The sequence below is a fragment of the Spea bombifrons genome, chromosome 2 (assembly GCF_027358695.1).
Source record: "Spea bombifrons isolate aSpeBom1 chromosome 2, aSpeBom1.2.pri, whole genome shotgun sequence".
Lineage (NCBI taxonomy): Eukaryota > Metazoa > Chordata > Amphibia > Anura > Pelobatidae > Spea > Spea bombifrons.
Genome location: NC_071088.1, coordinates 12,315,172 through 12,341,969, shown reverse-complemented (window position 1 = coordinate 12,341,969; position 26,798 = coordinate 12,315,172). Strand labels below are relative to the sequence as shown.

The window sequence follows — 26,798 nt, the reverse complement described above, 5'->3', positions numbered from 1 at the left end:
AAACACTGGAGTACATTGTCACACGGCAATAAAGCAAAAGAAAAACAGAAACATAAATTACAGAAAGGTAAAGCAAATAAAAAATACAATACTTAATAAACAGTGCCACTTTCCAAAGTGAAATACATTTTCGCATTTTCAAACTCTTAGCGATACTTGGGAAAAAAAAATATTTTGTCATGTTCCTTTGGTGGTCTTTAAAACTGAACAAACCGGACTCGGGCTCCTCTAAAGCATTTAGATTAAATAAAAAATAAAATGCTGCTATAAAGGGGCATTATATGACCTCCTCGTTACAAGAACACAAGTTACCTTATCATGACTGGCCAGGCAGTGAGGTTTCCCACATCTTGGCAGGGGGTATAAAAACCAAAAAAAAACAAATCCATGCTTTGTAGAGCCTCTAATACAAGGCCATCCAACCACAACGCTTCTGTTTTACAGCTCGAGAACCTCCATTGTTTTCTTTACATTGGCAGACATCATGGAGTGGTGCATAATGCCGTCTCAAGAGGACTTGAAATAGCATCTAGAATGGATATAATGTTTCTATAGTATGTCTGCCCTCTCAAAATAAAAAAAAAACAAGTAATTTCCTAAAAATTTAAATAGAAATAATTGAAACGGGGTCTTTAAATAAGGGCATTTTTATGAATATGTCAGCAGTAACTCCTAAAATCTGGCAGTGATCATCTCTACTCACAATCGTTTAATATAATGAGGAAGTACAGAACATCTGGCACCACAGCTGGAGACCCAAGCAAAACCAGAAGCATTCTGGGAATGGTAGTCCACAGCAGCTGGGGTGCAAGACATCTCATCTTTGTAGCTAAAGGAAATACTGCGTACAAAAATTTCTCATTACTTTGAGTATTTAGAGAATTTTCAAATTTAAAATGAAAAAACTCTCTGCAACCAATGGCAGACAAGCAGGGCTGAGATTCCATTTCCTATTGGCTGGTAACAGTTCAACAAGTTGGTTCCACCACCAGACACTTTTTGGGATTTTGTCTTGGTTTCTAAAAATGTAACTTCAGAGAGGAGTTCTCTCACGTCAATATTTTATGCAAAAAAAATAATACTTTTACAGGGAAAAAAATTAAAAGCAGCACTCTCTTTGAAAACTTTGTCCTGCTTCAGCATAAACTCAGGGTCTTGAAGAAAACTGAAAATTTTTGGTTTAATCGTTATTTTACTGAATGTAACATTCTGTGAAAAATCTATAAAAAAAACATTTTAATTGTACTGGAAATGCACTGAAACTCTGAATTAAAAAAAAGTAACAAACTAATAGCACAAAAACTGTAACACCCAAAATCCACACAAGCAGAAGACAATTTTGGGGAGATTGACCAAGGCGGGATAAATAGTAAAAATGTCACTGGGTAATTTAGCTTAAAAATAAAAATACATGACAAAAAAATAAAACAAACAAGGCTGGGTTTAGCTGGAAATACAATACCTAATTTTTTGGGGGGATTATTGATTAAATCAGGAACTGACGTGAACACTACACAAGTTATACACACCAACTTCATTATGCATCATGAAGGGTCGGTTTACTAAACTGGAAGTTGTAAGATGATTCCTGAACTTTACCCGCATTAGTCGGAGGTTATTTACTGTGCAGCTCTTTTGTAAAGCTGATATTACATTTTAGGAAGCAATTTAAATGCTTAAATTAATACTTAAAGAAGTATAAGAACTACAGTGGGATTGAGGCTTATCTGGAAAATTACACATCGCCCCTTTAAACATCTATTGTTTAACCCCTTAAGGACAATGGGCCGTACCTAAACCCATTGAAAACAATGCATTTTGAGCCCGTACATGTACGGGCTTTGTCATTAAGGGGTTAATATGAAAAAAGAAAACAAAAGACAATTATCCCTGTTTTTAATACAGCCTCTACTCCTTTACAATATGAAATACAATATCTGTAAACCTTATCTTATTTAGAAACGTGGGAGAATATTGCAGTCCGGGCACAATGCCTGAAACCGGGTTTAGGAGAGAAAATCACATTTCCATAATGAAACGTTTAGCACAAAATTAACCAATTAAGAACATTAATAAAGCACATTAATTTTTGGCATTAAAGACCAATACTGGTTTACGTGCATTCTTCCTGGATACCGTTCACAATGTTGCCCTTAAACGGGGCATCCGCTTAGGTTAACCCTGCGTTCACGGCCATCTGTCTTATTACGCTCAGAAAATCCACACTGAATATAACATTTTTATTTCTTAAAAAATAGCTTAATCGTAGACTACCCTCTAACGTAGAAAATATTCGCTTATTCCATTTATAATATATACCCACCATCTAAATAATACCTTTGTAAAGGGAGGGGGTCGTCTAAATTTTATTACCAATATTTTTGAGAGATATTAAAAAAGATCCAAGTCTGGATATTAAAAAATACACAAACCAAACATAACTGCATGTAACAGTTTTACCATGTCCCTGTAAGTATTGCATAGCAATATATATTTAAAGACTGGGGCACAAAATCTGTACCCACCCAGCTATGGGACCAGAATTCTCACCAAAGCCTGGTTTGACGGTTATAGGTTTTAGATGAAATCGGTAATTCACCCGTTGGTGTAACATATCAACGATCAAATCATTTCTTTAAAAAGCACCAAATACATAATACAGTAAAATTGTGCATTTTCTTTCTTTGACAAAACTTTACTTTAAATACAATTTATGAAAATAGAAAAAAAACCCCAAATACTATCAGTTAGTAAATGTGCCCAGATTGTGTTAAGACTTAATGCAAATGTCAAGCACTAATCTAAGTGAACACCCCCCCCCCCCGATAGTGAAAAGAATGCATTCATTCAACTCGATAAAGAAAAGGAAAAACATGACCTGCAAAATTAATAGGCGGCCTTTAAATGTTACGGATGTTCACCAGGATCCTAGAAACCAAAATAATTCAGTGCTTCGGTATCAAAAAAATAATGCTAGGAGTCAGCCTGATGTATGAATGAACACCATTATCATATACAAAACGTCGACGGCCTAATACCAACACTTACGCAGGCTTATACTGAATTATCAAGAAGTACCCAAAATAGTTTTCTTTGTTAAAAAAAAGTAGATTGTAAAAATGTAGCATTGTAAACATGGAAAACGGTACAAGTTCAAGCAAAACATGTATTTCCTCCGATCTCCCATTTTTTTTTTTTTTTTTTTAAATGGAAATCATCAAGGCTTAATAGAGTTGCTTTTCAGTACGGATCCAAAGTTGCTTTCTGGAAGAGCCAGATACAGAAATTCAAGTCAATCGAAACGTCAGAGTTAAAAATTGACCGCAATCTTTGCAAAATAGGCACAGAAAATGTGTGCAAAGTATTGTGCCATTACCGACCGATATCCACAATACAAATGTATTTATTACGTGGTTGCGGATGCTTTTATTGCCTTGTGTTTGGTAAACGTAAATCGTAGCTGTATTGTGCCAGACACAAATGCATGTTGGCAGTAGTCTTTTTTTTTTTTTCACAATAGAAAAAGGCAAACAATTTTGTTTCTCATTTAAAATTTACTTTGAGTGCAAAGAGAAAAATATGCGTTCTAAAGTCTTTTCTGATTTTTTTTTTTTTTTTTTTTTTTTTTTTTAAGTTCTGATAAAAAAAAATTGCTTCCATTCAATGAAAACCAGAAAGGGCCACCCGGGCAAAAAAAGCAGAAGAAATTGCTATCCAATCATAACTTTTTTTTGTTAGTTTTCTTTATCCACCAAGGAAGAGATTATTATAAAAAATATTTTGAAGGTCGTTGAAGTCATATAGCCTGTTGGTTTAGAATGGCTGGTGGGGTCTTTCAGTCACTTAATATATATATATTATTCAGTTGTTGGCCACATTTGCTTTCAATCCAGCCCGACCCATCTGCAAACACGGCAGTTTTGAGCAGTTCTTCAGCAGTTGCTCAATGGCTATGTGACGCACGTTAAGCTCTGAAGATAAAGAGTCCTTCTCCTGCACGACACATGTGAGGTCCTCAAACACTTCTAAAATAGAAACAAAATGGGGGGGTGAGTGTACACAAAAAGGGGAAATGTAGCATTTGCAACTTAAAAAAAATATTTATAGAACTGCATTTAGTAGCATAACTGTTTCAGAGAAACAAAATTACTATTTTACATCATCATCATAAAGTTTCCACCAAAGAGAAGTTCTCATACAAAGATGGCTGCCCCATGATGCATGCATAGGGTAGGGTAGCCATAGGAAACACTGAATATGCCATTTGGAGAGAGTTCTAAAATGTTAAATGGCGAGGAGGAATGTTAAATTTATTCGCGAGGAGAAATGTTAGATAAAGAGGCCATAATCTAAAACTGGAAGGTCAAAGTTTTCGATGTAATGGAAGTAAATGTTACTTTGCTGGGAGGGTGGTAGATAAATGGAACAGCCTCCTCAGGCATGGTAGAGGCTGATACAGTGAGGGAACTGAAACATGCATGGGACGGACATATCCTGAATCCAAGAGATGACCGATTGGGGTTTAAGTTTGGGCAGACTAGACTAGACGGGCCCGATGGGTCTCATCTGGCATCAGATTCTACGTTCCTATGTTACGTTAACCTTTTCGGCATAGATAGGACATAATATTTACACAAATGGGCTAAGTTACATATTAGACATGCCCGAGTCCCTTTAACTCACTGCAGGCATCTTAGCTTTTAATAATCCGTGTTCTAAAAATAAGCCACAAGGACTGATAATCTTTACTGTAACCTATAATTAGCGAGTGGCTGAGATTACGCCCCATCCCCGGCTCATACGAGACACACAGCGGTGTCGGCTACAAGCCAAGCTGTGGGTGGGTTAAGGTCTGCTTGTGAGACGACGCGTGGGCTTCTGTTTCAATAGATAATTTTGACAATTCACTGCTTTTGCGTGATGAGAGTTGCTTACATTTTCACCCGTAGACTAATTTCTAAAGGCTACACACATACGTTTTGGAGCAGGACTTACCATTGATTTGTCGAAGGAGATTTTCATTTAATTGTTCTAGTTCTTCAGCGCTCATTAAACTCACTGGAGAAGGAAACAAAGAGGAAAATCAAGTAACACAATATGGGCATCTGAAACCAAGATAAGAACCCTCGGTGAACATTTGTTTGGTAAATACAAGGAGGTTCTTGCAGATTAGATCTATTCTTAATAAGAGCGGAGCAAAGTTGCCAAAAACAGACCCCATACGATTTGAAGGAACAAAACCCATGTCCCTCGTTCCCTTGCTAGAATCAATAGGTGCGGGCGGATTTTAATTACGTAAAGTTTTAACTTTGTAAGAACATCTACCGAGTCCTTATACAATTGGTTTCAACGTCAATCACAACAGATTTTCCTTTTTTCTTCACCGCGGCCCAAGACAAAACTCTTTAGGCAGTTAAACCACCGTTGCATTAAACCAGATGTGACCTTGCGGTGTCTTCCACCAAACAGCCAAGATTGATGCTTTTCATTATTCAGATTCACAATGTTGGCTGGGTAGCCATGTCACAGCCTCTTTGCCTTAGAAGCAGTTACTTGATCTCAAATGTTTCACCTTGGGCAACCGGCTAAATTACTACATTTCAGGAGCCAGACGAGAATTTTAAAATTAATATTGACAATCGACAGCTTCTATGGAACACTCAATATAAAAATAGCACTTATGTCATCATTAATTTAATCCATAAAAATAAAATTAAAAATGGCTTACGTTCTTCCTTGCTATATTGCTGGTATCTCCTTGGAATCCTAGCACCGGGATCCAGGCTGGACTTTTCATTGTGTTGTGCTTTACTGGAACTAGGCCACAATGCATTGCTATGGCAGAATGTGGCACTGGTATTCTGTAACACGCTCATGTTGAATTCCCCAGAATTGTTTCTATCCAAAATCCCTGGGGCACAATTAGACACGCCAGACTTAAGCCACTTTTCAGAATACCGTGGCACTTGTGAATCATACTGAGGCAGTAGAGTCCTATCGTTCTGAAATCGGAACTTGCAAAGATTGAGCTGAGAAGGCTTGGAACAGTCGGAATTGGAATACAAGTCTTTATTCTGTGCGTACTGAACGATCCAGTTAATTTTTTTGCTCAAAACAGTTTTCACTTCCTCGTACGGACTCTTGGCAAGTTTGGATCGTGGACAATCCTGATTTGCAATTTGATGGTATTTCTCAAAACAGCCCTTGTGCCCTCGTAGGGATCTGGTGTGTAGAAGATCAGACCTTGGGATTCCTGGGCAGAATGAAATCGAAAACGATGTCAAAAGGTTGAAAATGTATTAGCCTCAACAAAACAGACACACGAAAAACAACATATTAAATACACAAATGCTGGGAATCAAACAGCTGAATGGCAGTTACCAGTTTCAGAAGGCACAATGGGTCTAGATAATGGCGCTGGACATTATAATCGTTAATTATATGGTGCCAACTATTCAAGAGGAACCGTCTTCTGGCAGAGTATAGTAGTATAGGGTAATGCAGCAGGGGGTTTCATAATTCATGGGATATATAAAGTATATAAGGCCTGAACAAACAAAACCCAAATGGTTCTTCATCTCCTGACGTTTTCCGTTTCCATCATCTAATCATTAAATCTGGCACTCAGATCGTGTAGGTCTACAAAATTCATGCTGCAGAGCATAAATTGCACAAAAAAGTATTTTTCTGATTACTTAATTTTTTTGCTTATTTTGCCTTCTTGTCTAAAACTTCATACATTCTACAAAATCCGTTAGGAAACTTAAATTGAACTTTAATTAATACGCAAAATGTGAAAATACGGCATTTCTTCACACCAGAGAAGGAAGATTATCATTCTTCAGAAGATAAGAGGTAAATGTGCTTAACACAAAACGGCATTGAAAATCCCTGCTGTGCTCAATCCACGCGCAGGAGAAAAGTTAAAATGAGAATGTTTAGGAAGGCTGAAAGCATCACTATGAGAGCAGGTAGGACTGCGGCGCGCAGATAGGACAGAATATATTTTAATTTCATGCTTATTAGCCTGTTTTTTTTTTTCAGAACAGTTAAGAATATGAAGCATCGGCTTTAAAAATTGGGGCAGCCATCAAAATGAGACTCTGCAGGGAGCTCAGATTTCTTATTCATAAATTTAGTTCTATGAAATGACATGCTGGATTACTGCGCCATCTACCCCGCCGCCCCCCCCCAAAAAAAAGGGGTCACTATGGCGGTCAGTAAAACTTCAGTAAACCCCACCCCCCAGTATTCTGAGCAGCAATGGGATAACCCAATCTCATGGAAAATTGCAATATATCAAAAGCATTAAAATAGGATGTCTGAACCAATCAGCAACTCAGTGGCTGGTCTCAATTTGAATCTATAGATGGCATTAAACAAAATCATTTGGCGCACAGAAATATAACATTCAGGGTTATAAAAAAAATAAAAAAAAAACAATAGATTTTCTGCAAGGCAATTCAGGGCCTGAATCCCACGAGTGACAGTTTAATGATCTCCAGAGTGGCGTTCTTGAATTTTGGAATTCTGTCACCCGTGCGATTCAGAACTGAAATTACCTCGCAGTAAATCTGCCATGTTTCAGCTTTAACCAATATTAAAATGTATAGCCACTGTATTTTCACTCAAGGATAAGTCTTTCTTCCCCATGGGTCTTTCCCTTATCCTCGTCTGTTATCTGCAGACCCAGAGGCCGCCATTTTTGTCAGTCATGTGATATTTTAGGTGACTTTTAATACTTAATAACCTTACTGAGCAGTTTATTTATGGCAACGCCAATGAGGTCTGTTGTTCCTTCGTAGACTCTCATTAGTCAGAGTGCGAGTAAGACTGAGCCATTGCTTATCGTCACCTGAATGAAATCATGGATATAAACCATGTCATACGGGTACCAAACACAGTACCGTATTTGCTCGATTATAAGACGAGGTTTTTTCCAGAGCAAATGCTCTGAAAAATACCCCTCGTCTTCTAATCGAGGTCGTCTTCTAATCAGACCTCATTCTGCTGGGGCCGTGCTGCTTACCGGGCTTTGATCGTGAGCAGCGTCTCTGCTATTAGCTGCAGGAGAACAGGAAGGTGGCAAGGTCCTCACATAACTCTACCTCCCCCCTCCTTCCTCTGGGGGCGGGGCCAGAGAAGTTGCTCGCACAGCCGGGCCCCTGCAGAAGTCTGCGAGTGGGAGATCTGCAGTTCAGGTAAGGGGGTGGGGGGTTTGAGCGTGTGTGTGTGTGTGTGATTAATGGAATGAATGAGTATTTAAATGTTTGTGAATGAGTGTGTGTGTGTGTGATAGCATGGATGTGTAAGGGGGGTGGGGGTGGTAGCATGGCATAGGGAGGCTGTAATCACACTTCTAACATCCCCAGGTTCCAGCATGTACTGGCTGCCTTGGCTTGATAGGAGTGTGATTGCTGTTAGCAGTATATATATATATATAAATATATATATATATATATATATATATATATATATATATATATATATATATATATATATATATAAATATCACCAGAAATGCATTTTAACCCCCTATATGCCACTCAGCCCCATGATATGCCTTTTAACCCCCTATATGCCAGAGTGCCATATAGGGGCATAAGGCATATCATGGGGCACAGTGGCATTTAGGAGGGTATAAGACATTTCTGGAGGCATAGTGGCATATAGAGGGTTAAAAGGCACATCATGGGGCAGAGTGGCAAATAGGGGGGTATAAGGCATTTCTGGGGGCAGAGTGGCAAGCCTGGGGGCAGATGTGCATAACTGGGTGGGGCAGGTTGGCAAATAAAAGGAAATAAAAAATATATTTTTCTCAATCATAGCTTTTATTAAATATGAAAATTAGTTTACATGAATTAATATTTACTAGTAAAACTTTTCATAGTCTACAGGGTCGTCTTATATTCAGGCTTTTTGTTTTTTTCCTAAATTAATATTTTGATTTTGGGGGTCGTCTTATAATCAGGGTCGTTTTATAATCGAGCAAATACGGTAATTAGGAGTCTCAGATATCATCAGATCAATGTAGACTATGAATAAGTCTCCAGACCCTGTGACCCTGAGCTTGGAGCAAAAACCCTAAGTGTTCCCAAGTATCCTTTTCACAGGCAGTATAAGGAGTCGGGGTCTTTGTATAGTAGATTGGGATAACTGAAACAGAACACATACAAATAGTTAATATGGGGCTGCCTGAAAACATGGCAAAAACTAGAACAAAAAAAACCGCAAATATACTTTTTTTTTTTAAAATCTGATACTAGTTATAAAATAAAATAAAAAAACAGATGTTGGAAGTCGAAAGTCACCTAAACTATTTGCATTAGCACGCGTTATTTCAGCAAGAATAAAGGAGCGTGCACTAGTCTGCTTGCTTAACGTCTATTATTGTTGTGCATTTCATGTTGTAAGTAGTTAGGCATGATTTTAAGTATTTCCGCCCCATCAACCGAAATTAATCCAACAGAGACCGAGGTTCGCCTCCATTTCTCACACAGTTTCCAACTCAAGCCATAATTTGCTTTAACAGCAGCGAGGAGGAGGTTTATCGGATCACTGGAGCGTTTGGTTTTTTTAGCCAAGTAAATTCCAAGCAGACTCCACCAATTAAACTCTATGTGGCGTCCCTACGGCAAACCTGCAAAGGAGAAGAATTGTTTGGAAGAATAAAAAAAGTCTATATGCTAAAATAACTCTCTTTAAAGGCAAAAATACAACGCGCTATGAAGCAAACACTTGAGCCGGCGTATGATATGGTTATATGTATGTATGTGTCTAGGTATACTGATTGAAATAAGAAGTGAAGTTTCAAGCTGCATTAAAACAAGAAACTAGTTAAGTTAAAGGGATGCCAGGGCTATCATCTCAGCACACATGCGCAGCCCAGCGAGGGTCCCTTGTTATTTAGCGGCCTTTTACTGCGTGGGGTTTGTCGGCACCGGCGGCGATGCATGAGTGCTCAGGTGTGAAGCCTCCATCTGCTAATCGCAGTTTGATATCATCACAATCCCTAACCGGGAGCCTAAACCGAGCAATAATAATAGTGATGAAAAGCAGAAAATACACATAAAGCCAGCAGATTCTGCTTTTTAAGTCTCACCATTATTTTTTTTTTCGTTTTTGTTGCGTACCATAAACCTTAAGAAAAAAAATTCCAGATTCACACGTAGACTCCAACTGAACAGCTTAAGGGATAAAGTGCAAGTACTAACATACTGAGCCGCGAAGGTTACCACTAAGCACATAACATATGTTCTAATGGCACACACACACCGTATTGGCTTGAATATAGGCCGCACTTTTCCCCCCCACTTTAAGTCTTTAAAAGTGGGGGTGCGGCCTATATTCGGGGTCTAGCGCCCGAGGTCCCGGACATGCAGTTCCGGGCGCCGGGCAGGCAGCAGGGTTAGGATACAGATCCCCCGCAGCGGCGAAGGGGACCTGCATCCTACTCGCTGATACGCTCAGACAGCCTCCCCTGCCAGTCTTTCCCACGGGGGGGTCCGGCACGGGAGGTTGTCTCAGCGCATCGCGGGGGGAGTCCCGGCAAGGGAGATTGTTAAAGCACATCGTGCAGACGTGCCGGCAGCGGAGGTTGTTTACCCGCATCGCCGCAGCCGGTGACCGTCCGCACGATGCATTTTAACTCTGCCCCCAAGACTTACCAGAGCAGACTCCCGAGTGTGCACACATCCCCTGAGTGCCGGCACCGGAAGTTGTATACGCATATTGCGTAGATGTCCCCCGCCGGCCCCGCAAGACACCCGGGAGTCTGCTCTGGTAAGTCGGGGGACAGAGTGGCAGCATATCTCGGGGGGGGGAGGAGGAGGACAGTGGCAGCATGTCTATTAAAAAAACTTTTTCTTTAAAAAAGCACCCAACTTTTAGGGTGCGGCCTATATCCGAGCCAATACGGTATATATACACACACACACACAAACACCATTGTGTAGAATGCATTCACAATTCAAAACTTTGTACTCTACGAAAGCAACATTTCGTCAAAAGTACAGATAGAAACATAATTTGAGGGCAGAAAATAACCATTTGTCCAATCGCATTCTCGCTGATTTATTACACTATAACTATCTTAAAAGATCTGTGACATTTGACGTGGTATAGTATTAATCTTTATTGTTTTATTTAGCGCCATCATATTCTACAGCGTTGTACAATAGGGAAAACAGAAAAACAAGACGTAATGTATATAACATAACATTTCGACTTCTACAGGATGGAGTCTGCAACAGAATTAGTAACTAAACCCTCTCTCTCAGTCGGACCCCATCTGCTGCCGGGGTGGCAGGACGGGAATGGATCGCTGTTGGCAGACAGCTCACCATCCATTTGCCTGGCATAGTAGATGGGATATATAGACGCGCACCAAGCACCATAACACAGAAGGAAAAAAATAAATAAATCTAAAACAATCAAACAAAAAACTGCCAACAATAACGCAGGGAGTGAAACCATTAGAGTTCCTAATGTGTTCTGCTAAACGTTATTGCTGGGAGGACCAGCGCGGCTGGATTTTTAACAGATAAAGCAGCTTCCATTTCCACAGGGCGAGCGCCTCTCGGCTCATTAGATGTGCGCGGTGTAACAGACCCAGTTCTGTTAATTCCTTATGATACGACTCGATTACGCAGATTTCAGAGAGCAGAAGAAAGCCCCCCATTAGCCCCCCCCCAAAGCACATTAAAATGTACAGAATGGGAGAGCTTATCCTAAGCCAGAACGACACAGCGGGACATTAAATGCATTAAATATACGGCTTCGGTCAGCTGTTTAGCATAACCTTTGGTGTTTCGGGGTCTCTAATAATTATAAGACATCAAAACTAATCGATAACGAAAAACATTATGTTTCGGTAAAGAAAGCCGGTTTCTATGCTTGTGTTTCATTCCAGCAACTCAATGAATATTACAAAACATCTACCGCCAACCCGCTTAAAAAGCTGGCATGTGTAAGGGTGGGATATGGAGATACGGCTAGTGGGGGGTTTTACCAACACAATTTACAGTCTATTAGCAGCTGTTCTGTAAACTATTGGGTAAAGCATTATGAGTAAGAACGTATGCTCATCCCCAGCAGTCTGAGCCCTAAAGAGGTATTTGGGCCTAAAAGTGGGACTGCCCCTCTTAAAACAGGGACACTTGGGAGGCTGGGTCCAAAAGCAGTCTACACCAACTGTTCGCACTCGAACTATTTGATAATAACCATTCGGCCCATCTGATTTGCCCATTTTTCCTGATGTAAAGGAATCCTTGGCCATAGTCATGCCTATTCCATCATGTTTAAAATCCCCTCACTGTATTAGCCTCTACCATATCTGATTGGAAGCTGGTCCATTTATCTACCACCCTTCTGACCCTCTAGTTTTAGATTATGACTTCATCCCTCTAGTACTTTGTTAAATCTGTTTAAGTATTTAAATGTTTCCATCCCATCTCATCTCTCTCGTCTTTCTTACGAGCCACCCGACATTAAATAAATTGATTCTGTATGGAGTCTACAGTAGTTGCAAGTCCTACAAAAATGATATATTTTTGGTGTGAAAAATTTGTGTTTTTAGGGGGATCATATACAGGGATCCACAACGGCCATTTGTAATCCAGCAAAGTTAAATGTGTACACGACAAAAGATCATTAATTTCACAAGAGGTGTAACTTCACGGGGCATCTGTGGCAGGTTTACTTTAAAAAAAAAAAAAAAAAGAAAAAAAAAGAAAACTAAATAAAGCCAAAAATCAAACACCGTGCCTTTCATGTGATCTGTTTGAAGTACTTCCACACAGATCCCTGCACACTGAGACCTTATTTGCACCTGGGGCGACTGACACATTAACTAAATGAGGCAGTGTACAAAAATAATAATAATAAAAAAAAAAAATTAGTCTTGGTGTCCGAACCCAGCGATGGACTGTGAATACTTGAAATTAAAGAGAAGAACAAATAACGTTTCCAGGCTTTAAATAAAGTAGTTTTCAGATGAACAAAGAGCCCATCCCTGCCCTACATGAACAGCTCGAGGGGGAAAGCACACCTTCCTCTCTTACACGCCGTTCCAAATGCATATTAAAGGGACAGGATCATGAAAAGATTAGAGTCTATTTAATTATACACCCCATTTGCTTCCTTTGTCGAGGTGGCGCGGCACGTTTGTGGCTTTATATAGAAACAGCTCTTTTGTATTGCAAACTAGTGTACAATTTAATGGAAATAGGGGGTAATTAATTCCATTGGACCAAGATCTGCTTTTATATGAGAAGATTCAGCTTTCCATCAGAATATCCCTTTAAGTACGTTCTGTTGTCAGCCTCCACGACACAGGCTTTAACTAGAATACCAAAGTATGCAATTATACAGCGTGCAGGTAATAACAGGCCTGGAGGGCCGCACTTCCGAGGGAACACCACAAGTTATTGGAGTAGAGGAACGATTCACTACAATTATTCAGCAGGACGGGATGCGTTTAAATGAAAAATAACCCAACATTTTACAAGCGTATATAATGATGACTGGAGCACTGGGCGATGTAACACGGGGCTAGGTGTTCGTTGTTCTGGCAAACAATGGGCTGGAACTTTAACTACTCCAGCAAAACATTAGTAATTGGAGTCACACTAGCGGTAAATCAAGGCATTACCGCGTGTCATTCAACACGCCTGGATCACGTAACAAGCTGCTTCCAGATTATACATAGAATTCATCATCAGATAAGAACCCTTCTGCCTACATAGTCTGCACTTTCCTGCAGCTTTGGAGACCCAAAACCCCAATCAGTCCCTGGTCTGGTCTTAGATTGGGGATTGTTTTATATGCTTATCCCATACATGTTTAAATGTCCTCGTTGTATTGGCTTCTACCACCTTTGCAGGGTTGTTGTGCTGATCTACAACCCCTTCAGTAAAAGTAAAACGTTCTTAGAAGTTTAACAAGGTGATTTTTATCAATGGGTCAGCAGAGGGTTTGAGAGAAGGCATACCCCAAGGATAAAGGGGTGCAAGAAGGAAATGTGAGGTCACCAAGCTAAGCCAGGCACTGGAAAGGTTACAAGCAAAGATTTGTAAATGCTATGAACCGGCCTGTATTTGTAGCTTAGTCACCAGATAAATGTGTTTACCCAGACTGCTTGAAGAAGGCAGCTATCATGTGTCTTCACTAGATTGTTTACAGCAATAGAGGAATTTCCAGCAGAAGCTTCATAGTCACGGCAAACACTACCATGATCTTAGGGGATTACCTTAGTGGAGGAAGGGGCATTGCAACGTTCAGCCCCAGCAGGCACGGCTAGTCCTTACAACACATGGGCCACAAAAACAGGTTAGAATTGATTCTGAAGAATGCCATATTCAGCTCTTCTGTCTATATTGTTTACAGACACGGGAAAGCCCAGCTCCTAAGCGCTGACCCTCATTCATAGATTTTAACCTTTTCATTAGGTTTGAGGCAAATGCCCTTAGAAACTTCTTTGTAGCAGCAGGATTAGAGGTGACCTTGAGGCATACGGCCAAAATAGGCTCTCCATACCAGCTATTATTTACTAAACGGATAGTCTACTCTAGGGAATGTTTAAAGGGACACGCCAGCGTGAGCCATTTTGCAAATGCATGGGGTGGGGGTTCTGCATTTGTCCCCTTTCTCCGCCGTCAGAAAGAAGATGCATTTGGCTGCTTCTGCTGAACGCTGCATACAGGGATCTGTTTAGACCCCATTGTGCATGAATAAATCTACCCCTTTATTTCAATGGGAAGACGTTCCTACCACTGACTGACAGCTTCAATTGGCCAATCAGTGGCAAGAAATGTCAGATCGTGAAATGTCAGATCGTGAAGGGAGAATGAGCAACTTTTACAGCATGTCTGCAAATCCTGTTGTGCAAGTGCTTTATGCATTTTTTTTTTTTTTTTGGAGGAATGTACTTTTAAAACTTTCTATAGTGGGGTGTCAGGTGGGGAAATAATATACTATTATACATTACTATACTATATATTAAAGAGCATGGCTGGGGTGTCCCATTAAAGAAAAACTCAAGGGTATGATTCACTTCCATAACCCAACCAGCCCAACAAAATAAAGAAAACAATCCACCCAGTACTCCTACTCAGTGTCTAGTAGGAACAGGAGACAATTAAAATTACCGAATCACATAATTCTTGAAAACTCTAAGCGCTGAAAAGTGCTTTATTCTTAAATTCTGTAAGTGCACCAATATGATTATTAATGGAAAAAAAATATTTGTTGTAATTTCTGAAGCTGTTATGCATTATGGAGAAGTGTGCCATTCAGAGCTTGGAGAAGAAGAATAAAATATCAAGTACAATTCCACAACCCCCCGCTCATAATGCAGTACTAAAAATAGTGCAAAGGAAGTTAGACACATCTAACAAGTGTTTAGTCTAGTCTGTGCTCCAGAGAAAGGGAACCCTTACTGAAAAATAAATACAAAGATCTGGTATTAACCAACAGTCCCATCTATCAATTAATATTTGAAACCATGATAAAAAAAAAAGTCCACAGCCTGCAGAAAGGACAAAAAGTCATCCTCTGCAGATGACTCTTTATTACATCAAATAAACACAAGTTAGAAAACATGGACATTTTCAACAGTATTTTAGACCCCTGAGGAGAACGTGTCCACTCGTCTCAAGTTGATGAGATATAAATACTCATACTGGACAAGAAGTTGGCTTGCTCACATCACACATTTGAGAAATAACAAGACGAGACACTCTTACCCTCGATGCTTAGCTCGAAGCAGATGTGGCAGAATGACAAGGTTTCAATGTCCGTGCCCAGTTTACAGATGCTGCAGACGTTGTCATCATTCAGATCGATGTTAACGAACTGTTCCTCTTCAACCATGGCGCCCCTGGGGAAATAATAATAATAAAAAAAATGTCTTCAAGTAAAAGGAAGCAGTACACACAAATTAAAGATGAACATGTAGAAACCACAAAAAACGTCGTCCACCCCTACTTCCAGTTTCTGCTTTTCTCTAGAGGGCAAGTTTAAGGAAAGGGTACATCTGGCCACCCGAGAATGAGAGAGATATAGCTCAAGGTAGCTTTGGTGCTCAGAACCGTCAGATCCCCAATTAAACAACGATGTGCGAAACAATGAAGCACTATAAGCCATCACCAGGCTAACAGCGGCCAAAAAAATGGGAATTGCTATCCAGCAATGGCCCCCTGTACCCCTACCTGGGGTAAGTAAACAAGGCTTCCTGGTATCTTTCGCCTCCCCTCAGACTTCTGTCTTTAAAATATTAATACTGGCTACGGGAGATATGGATTTCATGTGTATCAGGAGACAAGGGGAGAGGGAAATAATCTATTTCTCTTATAATGAGTCTGGGAGTCATACACCAATTTGTTTTCCACGAGGGAGGGTGGGCTGCTTAAGCACACAAACCATTCACTGTTTTGTGTTTGAGAAGTCTGATCAAAGCCCTAATGTGAAAAGTACAAAGCGACTGCGTTCAAAAGGCCTACAAGAGAAATAATCAAGTGGAAAATGCTAGGGGCGCCGACATATTGTCAGCAAGAAGCCATGTACCATATAATGGTAATGGTGGGGGTCGCGGACTTACACGCGTGGCTGCAGTCACAGACGTGATGCCTCGTCTCACAATTTGGGCTCTGTTCATTTATCACGGAAAAAAATGAATTAAAGCTCTATATGTAGAGGACATTGGCGACTCCAACAGCGATGCTAGATCTGGTTATTTTATGTTGGGCAGAGCAAACATGGGGGAAAAAAAAAAAATTATATATTTTTTTCGTACGATAAAACCTAAATATCAGTATAACCCTATTCTAAAATTCTACAAGAAGGAAATGAGAAAGTACGCAAATCTAAGGTGTCCAGGGACTGAAAAAGTTTCCGTAAAGTGACTTGATTCTCAGGAAACTGTTGAATTAACCTAACAAAAAATATATATACATATAAATATCTGCATAGAAACATAGAATTTGACGGCACATAACAACCGTTTGGCCCATCTCATCTGCCCATTTTTCCCCTTGCTGTATTAGCCTCTACCACTCTTGATAGGAGTCTGTTCCATATACCTACCATACTGACCATTAAACAAACTTCCTTACATTACATCTAAGCTTGATTGTGATTGAAGTGATTGAAATACCCGCCATTTTATATATGTCTTAACTTTAGGTTTAGTACATATACTGTTAGGAGCACAAGAACACATTATCTCTTAATAGGATAAGATGTACATGTAGAACGTTTATATTTTGGAATATCCTACAGAATGCGTCGCATTGTAAAGGTCTGGATTTTGTAAATACGGCAAAACAATCCTATTAAAACTCCATGTGCTAAGGGCCTCCCTGCTGGGAACAGACGCCCCGCCAATCTATTGCTAAACAACTGCACTTTATAGTGTGGTGACTGCTGGGAGAGACAAATGGCGTGTGTCAGCTATATACAAGTGTGAAATGTAGTAATGCTTTCATAGTAAACCAACGTGCATCGTGTTCCCCTTAGGTATTTATTGTGGACAGTGTATGACAAAGTTACACATCAACATTACTTTGTGATTATAGTCCTGTACTTAAAACAAAAAACTAATATATATGTATATATATATATATATATATATATATATATATATATATACCGGTATATATATATATACACACACACACACACACACATTATATATATATATATATACACACACACACACAATCATACAGCACTGTATAATTTGCTGGCGATTAAGAAATAAAAGCTAATAATAAATATACATAAGAAAAATACACTCATACATACAAAATAGGAGACACAATTGTGATGTCAAATGGCGCAGCCACCATAGCAACCAGTGGAATTTTCTTTGAGATTTTACCATTTTTACCAGTTTGCCCCAGAGTCGTTTCTTTGTAAATACCCCCCACTGATTCACGGATCAAAGTACTATGGAGAGAAAGGGTTTGTACGCCTGCAGGCAACATTTCTTGATAAAGGCCTTGGGCCCTAGGAGTTGATAGCAATGTATCTGCTTATCGTAGAGCTTTTCTGGTTAAAGATTGAAACCTAAGTAACTCTACTTAACTAACCTTAGATAACCCTTATCCGATTATCCGCGACACAATCGTATTTACACTGTTTGCGCTATAAGTTCCCTCTACCCCTATGTGCAACGCCATTCACAAAAGATCGCGCGCACGTATACACACACACACACACTTTGTTTTAATCCTAGAGGTTATTAGTACTTCTACACAAGCTCACATTATTACTTTAGACCCCCCATTTCTCTTTATACGGACTCTAGTGTATCCAGAAACACCAACTCACATGTTTATTTAAATTTATAGAACACCGACAGTAATATTACAATAGTGCCTATACAAAACTACACTAGTGCAGTACAATAATGTCCCATTCTTGAACACACTTACAACCCCACAACAGAAGATATTTCTACCCAAAACAACACGGTAGCCGCACTCATATTCACGGGTCCGATGCAGAGGCGCACGTTAGTGACACTATTACTATAGAACGTGGATAACGGATAAACCCGAACGGCGTCCATAATCAAAGCTGAAACGTGCTAATAAGATGTAAAGTCACACAAGTGCACAAAGCCTGTGTCAGGATACACTGTAGATACACACAAAGTTATTACGTCCAAACTGTGTGTCTGTTCAGATACATTGCAGTCACATTCTGTCCAGTCCAGGGATCTGCAGTCATTCCTTAGTCCGCACTCATAAGTTACACTGTCACATCTGGATAAGGCTGCAGTGCTGGGATACACTGTACAGCACAGAGTCACTGACATTGTTACATAGTTATTTGTACTCGCTACAGATAGGCATTACTGTACAGCTCTCTCTATTGGGTACACTGTAGTAACTCCTATAATACCCCCCAACACCCTAGCCCCATGAGCTTACACTTTACAGCACAGGACAGCCACTTACATGACCCCGGTGTCCTAGAGGGTGAGTGTTCGCCTCCTTGGCTCACTATTGTCTACTCCTCACTGATCCAGCGTGGACATCCCCAGCTTGCTCACCCACTCAGGCTGCTGGATGGTACCAACTGTTTGAAGGGGTGTTGAAAGAGTGAGGACCTATCTGAAGCTTTCAGCTCGGGATACTAAAACTACTTGGGTTTTTTTCCCACGTGTCGTTTATAAAAGGACATTCGGTCTCCGGGAAACTACTAAAAAAACGGTATCACCGACTTACTGCCTAGATGGTTTTCCCCGAGCTCTGAACTACATCATTTTGTTCACAAACATAATTCCCAGTTTTCCGACTAAACCATCTTACATGGGGGTGCACACTTTGTCTACCGTAAGCGCTACAGAGCATTGGTTAAGATAATTTAACTATACGCCAGCAACAAAAGCATCAAAGTAATAAATTAAATACCGTTCGGAGTGATTGACGGGCGATGACACTGTCTATCCAGCCAGCGGAATGGTACAGTCCGGTTTGTATATCCCCCTCGGAAAGTACACGCTGTTCTCTACGTCATGTAAGGGAACTGAAGGCAGAACGGAAAACACTGTAGGAATTAGGTCACACCCCTACATCTGATTGGCAGCGTTGTCCATTGCAAAAAAAGGACATCACGTTCCCGCCTATTTCCGGTTAGTCGCTGCTGGGTAGCTGTGCTGTATCCCGCAGTTTTGTTGTGATTTTATTAGTGTTATGTTTGTTTGGTCACATGGTTAGCACGTTAACGCATACTGGAATGTTCTGTTAGCGTTTAGCGCCACTAACATCACGTATTATAATGTTTGTACAGCATGTGACAAAGACGGGTTACATAACAATAATAGCGTGTGAGTGGTCAGTCTGAGAACTAAAATCTAAAGTGTCAAATAGTTGTGGCCAGCCGTATCTATCTATCTATCTATCTATCTATCTATCTATCTATCTATCTATATTCAAAACTTGAAAATTAAAGTACTCAAAAGGAATTTAAAGGCTCTCAGGAAAGGAAAACAATTGAGATGAAAATAACATATTTTAACACCATAAAAGAGGGACTTAACGCGGATTCTGGTTTCCTGACACTCTACGAGAGCTTCATATGAACATTCATCTTAATGCTCAATGTGTGTCTAATTGTTGTTGTTGTCTCTGTGTTAATGTGTGTATTGGTTTCCCTAGGTTTATTTGTTCTGTCATTTTGGTTATCTCTCTACCTTTCTGCATTTTTCACCTCCAGGCCACATATTTATGACACCCCCCTTCCCTAATACCATCACAACACAAGTTATAACCTCTGTCATGTTGATCAGTATTGCTACAGACCGGATGAAGAGAGGATAACTCCCGAAAGCTTGTCTTAAATATTATGTTAGTCCAATAAAAAAAGGTATCACTGCATACTCTGCAATACTCTGTTTTTTTGACATCGTGTCTACTTGACTAACACGGCTAAACCCATTTACATTATATATAATGAGGTAATGTTATATTTGATTTACACAGCTCATCTTACAGTATTTCATAAATATATATTATATAAACTAGATATAGGTGTCAACGGGCCCGGACTGGCTGTTGGTGGGCTGACGCCTTTTACCTCATGCTATGAAAGAGCTTTCTGATGTATGCATGCGATTGATTGGCTGCTGCCCTTAAAGTTCCAGGACTGCTTTTGCTGTGTCAGTCTAGTACTGGGCATTAATGCGAGTGGCTGACAGTAAATGCCCTACAAGCTGTGTCACACTGGGCTCCTTGGTCCGATACAATCAATACGTACATGTTTATATTACCCTGAGAACAAAAGAGAACCGTGCTCAGTTATGCCCTATTGTCCGTGATTCCATATAGTTATAGCTATACAGGAAAACTTTGTATGTCAATTATTTCATGATCTAATGTACCTTTTTCCACCTAAACAAGAGAGGTTGGCATTGCCAAAGCATGTGAGTCTTTACTGTAGAGGCAGTAAGTGTTGCTCTGATTTGAAGATATGTGAACGCTACAAGGTGCTTCTTGTAAGTGAATTTTCTCATAAGGTCCGTAACGTAACAAGGACTTCAGGCTACGTTGCCACCCTACCTAACTGCACTTTGTTACGGGTTATCTCATAAACGTGCCACTGTTGGTGGGTACAGGCTACACTGCACACATTATACTGAGATAAAAGGGGGTATCCCTTTTATCTTAACCCTTTCCTCCAGCCCCACTTTACAGGTAACCACAATCCCCGGGTGTCCTTCTTACAATCTCTATGCCCCTGGAACTACTTAACGTTTTACTTTAAGTAGTGGTGGTTGTTGAAGGTTTTTTTTTTTTTTTTTTTTTTTTTTTTGCTGTTACGTGTACGGCTTTTTTCTTTTATTGATTGTAGGCGTCATTTTGGTATGTTGATATGGATGATCTGTCTTGGAAAAAACTCAATAATGATTTTACCCAGCCTCACATGAGAGAAAGGGTTCTACGTTTTAACCAATGGCTTGAAAATCACAGCAGTTATAAATATGCAGAGTTGCAGTATTATATTTTTCCCACATATCTTTACAGAAAAGAAACATAGAAGTTGATGGCAGGTAAGAATCAGTCTGCCCATCTTTCCTGAGCTAAAGGCCCATGCATGTTTAAATTCCCTCACTGTATTAGACTTTACCACTTCTGCTGGAAAGCTGCTCGATTTATGTACCACCCTCTCTGAAAAGTAAAACTTCCTTACATTGGATTGTTAGTAAACCTGCAAACCAGTAAACACAATTTGTAGCAGGACCCCATGACCTTTAGAGTGAATTTTCTTGCTACGTCTGCTAGTTCATTTGAGCTGAATCAATATCAGGAACTTAACAATGTCACAGATCGATATAGCGAGGCCACATCAGCCATGTTTGTTCTAGAGACACATAGTTTCATATATTTCCTCACGAGCAGATGCAAAGTGCTACCCTGCAGTATGTGGGATGTATAACCGAGTAACTGTGAGTTTATACCCCCCACACAATGCAAGCCATATTTTACATCTGCTGTTCTATTTGTTTTGTACATTATGTACAATATCTCCTGAGAAAGTGTGTAGTGAAACATCTTTGGACTATCTATGCTCATATATTTGATATATATAACAGCCCAGGATAAAACAATACCAGTAAACAAAATGGGATGTCAATGCTGTGGAATTCGACTCATCTGTGATGAATTGACAGTGCTCAGTTGGCTTGAATTATCCAATCAGTGATGACTTTAATGCTTACAAAAGGGCCACTTTTATTGCCTGCCCCCCCCACACAATGGAGCTGTCTTAGCAACAGAAGTGCTATTATCACCAAAAGCAAGAATTCTAAAGGGTACACGGTCCTCTCCAAATACCTTAAAATCTCAGTTCTAACAGTTTGTAATGTTATGGCAACATAAGGGACCATGTAAGACATCCACACAGCTTAAAGCTGACTTGGAGCAATTTGGAGTAATGGTTTCAACACCTATTATACACCATACTGAACACTAAACCAAGAAGGGCTTCATGGGCAAAGACCAAGGAGGACTCCACTGCGGAAAGCAAGACATAAAAAGGCAAAACTGATCGTTACTTAGTGAAACCACTGTAATTCTGGGAAAATGTTCTATGGACAAATGAAACCAAAGTAGAGCTCTTTGGCAATACAGACGAGGGATATGTTTATAGGGCACAAAATAAGGCGTATAAGGAGAAGAACATCGTAGCTACAGTTAAATATGGTTGAAGAACCATAACTTTCTGGGGCTGCCTCTGGTACTGGAGGTCTTGAAATCACCAAGGCATTTCACAGAGAAATGTGCTACCCGGTGTCTGAAAACTTGGTATGGATTGGAGTCCTTATGTCCCCCAGTGGGACGATGATCCAAAACACACTTCTAAAAAGCACAAAAGAATTAGACTGTTTTATGAGCTCAATCCAATTGAAGGAGCTAAAATTTGCCATTGGAAAAAGGAATTCAAGGGCTTGATCAAATTGAAATTGAAGAGCAGGAGAAACTCCCAGCAGACAGGCGCGAGACGCTTAGACGACTAGAGTAATTGTTTGTGGAGGCTGTCATTCGTTTGCAAAGGTTGTGCAACTAAGTATTATGAAGGAAGCCTTTAATGCTGTCCAGGTCATATTTAGTTTTTTCTGTGAGATCACTGTCTGTTGAAAATGCATTTTTTTTGAAGTCCCATTAGAATATTCTGATCATACAAATTGGGTAAATTTCTGGATATGATATACAAAATATTAAAAGGTGCAAATAATGTTGACTATATCTGTATGTTTCAGAGTACTTTATTCCCATGTATACCGTATTTGCTTAGAAAAATATCCCTTGTCTTATATTCGAGGTTGTCTACAAGAGGTAGACTAGAAGACTAAGGTCCAGATCCCCCGCAGTGCTGCAGGGGACCTGAATCTTCCTCTCTGGCAGCGGGTGGACGTCTACCCAATGCAGACAACCTCCGCTGCTGCCGGCACTTTCGCACTTTGGTGGAGCACCAGAAGGTCATGTCACACACAGATCCTCTCTGGCAGCTGGTGAACGTCTGCGTGCAACCTCCGCTGCTGCCAGCACTTCCGCCGGGGCTTCTATGATGGAGCACCTGCGTGACGTGACCTTCTGATGCTCAGTCATGGAAGTCCCGGGTAGCAGCGAAGGTTGTCTGCGCGCATTGTGCGTATCTGGAGAGGGAGTGGCATATAGGGGGGTATAAGGCATATCTGGGGGGCAGAGTAGCAAGCCTTGGGGCAGATGTGCATAACTGGATGGCAGACTGGCAAATAAAAGTAAATAAAAACAAAAAAGGCATATTTCTCAGTCATAGTTTTTATTAAATATGAAACAATAGCTTACATGTGGATTAATATAAATTTAAAAAAGCTTTGAAAAATAAGTTTTGCCTCTTTTGGTTCTGAATTGGTTAACATTTGTATTACTTTTTTGAGAATAAATTTGTTTCATCTAAGCCTCCTGTGCACATTTTCTAGGCATTTCTAGCAACACTCGCATAAAATGTTTACTTGCTACACTTAATTAAACCATTCATCGTTCATTCCTTTGTCATCGGAATTATTAAAAGCGTTATATTTTGCAATACAAATGCTACCCCCTCGGGTCATAAAATTGTAGCTTCAACCCATTTCAAACTCTTTTAATTTTATGTAATTTTAATGTTTTGTCATATACGCACCATAAATCACTTATAATGTTCTTCGAGTTTTTTCTGTATTGACGGCTCATTGCAATATCGCTTCTCGCCAAAAAAACCCAATGCAAAATAACTTTTTGTTTCTCTTGTACGAAGGAACACTTAGGAAAAAATTTCACTTGGGATAAAAAATATCCATTTAATAAATATCAAATTTCTGTATATGCTGTGTCAAAAATCTTAGAATCAGAACAGCTCAAAGGTGGCTTGAAATCCCATAGCTGCTCACATTGCCAATGCCCAACCAAGCCAACCTTCCCTGCGGTCGTTGGAATCATGTAAACCTCTTGCATGTGTCCAGCAGGGGGCTGCATTCGTGCGATTTAGCAGCCGCTGGCCTTAAAGTGCCAGGGATGATTTTAAACCCTAGTCTGCCAGTGCCAAGTTCTACTTGGCCTCTTGGGTAATACACCCTCAGCCCCATTTTGTAAGTACATTTAGTTTTCAACACCTACCAATATATAATTCTTGGTTATGTTAATCAGAAATAAGCTTTTAACAATGGACCGGTGAAATAAAACATTGCCCGTCTGTTGTCTTTTAACAGTTCAGTGCGCATAGCATGATTTTCTTGATTCTTTCTCAGACCAAATGACTCTGGTTGTTTTGGATCATTGCACAAACACCTTGACCATGTCCAACTGAATTAACAACATTTCAGAACACCAATTAGGACAAATCTGGACTAAATGCCCATCAGGCATATGGCGTTTAATAACCTTTGATGAGAATTTTAAGAGGTTACTAACTTCAAATCATTAAAAAGTTTCAGGCCACCTGCCATGTAAAGGTATTTCAGACCTTTTAACCTAACTTTCATTGACAGGCATGTTTGGGGTAAATTCTTCAGACCTCTAACTTTGTTAAAAAGCATGAGCTATACAATAACACTTGAAAAACTTAACACATCAGATGAAGTACTTAATGCTAGTTACTATGTTTTTAATCATGTAGACAAAGTGATGGATGCCTATGACTGCCCAACTGCTAGATGCTTACACTACTCTCTGAAGACTGACAAGCAGTGAGTGTGGTTTAGATGTCCCTACAGAAGACGGCATTGATAAGTTACCCCTGACTTTTCAGTAACCTTCTAGCTAATATTTCAGACCTGAACTGTAAAAATGAGATGTCAGATTAAGTACATATTTAGATAGCATTTGTGTTGATACAGTTTGAGAGTTTTTTTTTTTTTAGTTATCAATTTAAAAGCTTACCCTTGGTTCCCTAAAGCATCCCTACTACAGTGAAGGAAAAAATGATTTGATCCCCTGCTGATTTTGTATGTTTGCCCACTGACAAAGACATGATCAGTCTATAATTTTAATGGTAGGTTTATTTGAACAGTGAGAGACAGAATAAAAACAAAAAAATCCAAAATAATGTATTTTACTCGGGGAAATAAGAATTTGACCCCCTCTCAATCAGCAAGATGTCTGGCTCCTAGGTGTCTTCTTATACAGGTAACGAGCGAAGATTAGGAACACTCTCTTAAAGGGAGTGCTCCTAATCTCAGTTTGTTACCTGTATAAAAGACACCCGTCCACAGAAGCAATCAATCAGATTCCAAACTCCACACCAATATCCAAGGATGTCAGGGACAAGACTGTAGAACTACACAAGGCTGGAATGGGGTACAAGAACATCGCCAAGCAGCTTGGTGAGAAGGTGACAACAGTTGGTGCGATTATTCGAAAATGGAAGAAACACAAAATAACCCTTGGACTGGGGAACCATGCAAGATCTCACCTCGTGGAGTTAAAATGATCATAAGAACGGTGAGGAATCAGCCCAGAACTACACGGGAGGATCTTGTGAATGATCTCAAGGCAGCTGGGACCATCGTCACCAAGAAAACAATTGGTAACACACTACGCCGTGAACGACTGGAATCCTGCAGCACCTGCAAGGTCCCCCCTGCTCAAAAAAGCACATGTACAGACCCTCTGAAGTTTGCCAATGATCATCTGAATGATTCAGAGGAGAACTGGGTGAAAGTGATGTTGTCAGATGATGCTAAACTCGCTGTGTTTGGAGAAGGAGGAATGCTGCCTATGACCCGACGAACACCATCCCCACCATCAAACATGGAGGTGGAAACATTATGCTTTGGGGGTGTTTTTTTGCTAATGGGACAGGACAACTTCACTGCATCAAAGGGACGAACTTGTTTGTCAGTTCCTCACCCAGTTTTATTTCTCCTACAGAGATATTTCTGCTTCAGTTAATGACTGTGTTTCAACCTACATTTGAAATTGATGATCATTAGCGCCTCCTAAGTGTGTGATTAAACATTTATACCAAACTATAATATGCTCACAAAATCACTGACTCTGTGCAAGCGTACCTCGAAAAATTGATGCTGTTTTGAAGGCAAAATCACGGAAAATTATGCTTTGGATTTTTCTTTTCCCTCGCTTTGCATTTTGTTAAATGATAAAAATAAACTCTTAGCAAGTCTGTCTTTGAAAGCATTCTTACTTTACAGCCTCTTTTCACACCTGCCTGAAACATTTGCACTGTACAGTATGTATGTATGTATATATATATGTGTGTGTGTGTGCGTGTGGATTTTGTTGCCTGTTCATGATTCATATCTTCTTGAGTAA

At 39.9% G+C, this 26,798-nt stretch overlaps 1 protein-coding gene across 1 annotated transcript; it reads right to left on the bottom strand.

Moving 5' to 3' along the window:
- Nucleotides 1-3,604: 3,604 nt before the first annotated feature.
- C2H21orf91 (chromosome 2 C21orf91 homolog) lies at nt 3,605-19,516 on the bottom strand. Its single transcript, XM_053457348.1, has 6 exons — nt 19,419-19,516; nt 18,963-19,203; nt 15,744-15,877; nt 5,729-6,253; nt 4,996-5,058; nt 3,605-4,025 (listed from the first exon to the last, which is right to left on the bottom strand). Coding segments are annotated over exons 2-6 (888 nt in total). The 5' UTR covers nt 18,965-19,203; nt 19,419-19,516; the 3' UTR covers nt 3,605-3,861.
- Nucleotides 19,517-26,798: the final 7,282 nt, after the last annotated feature.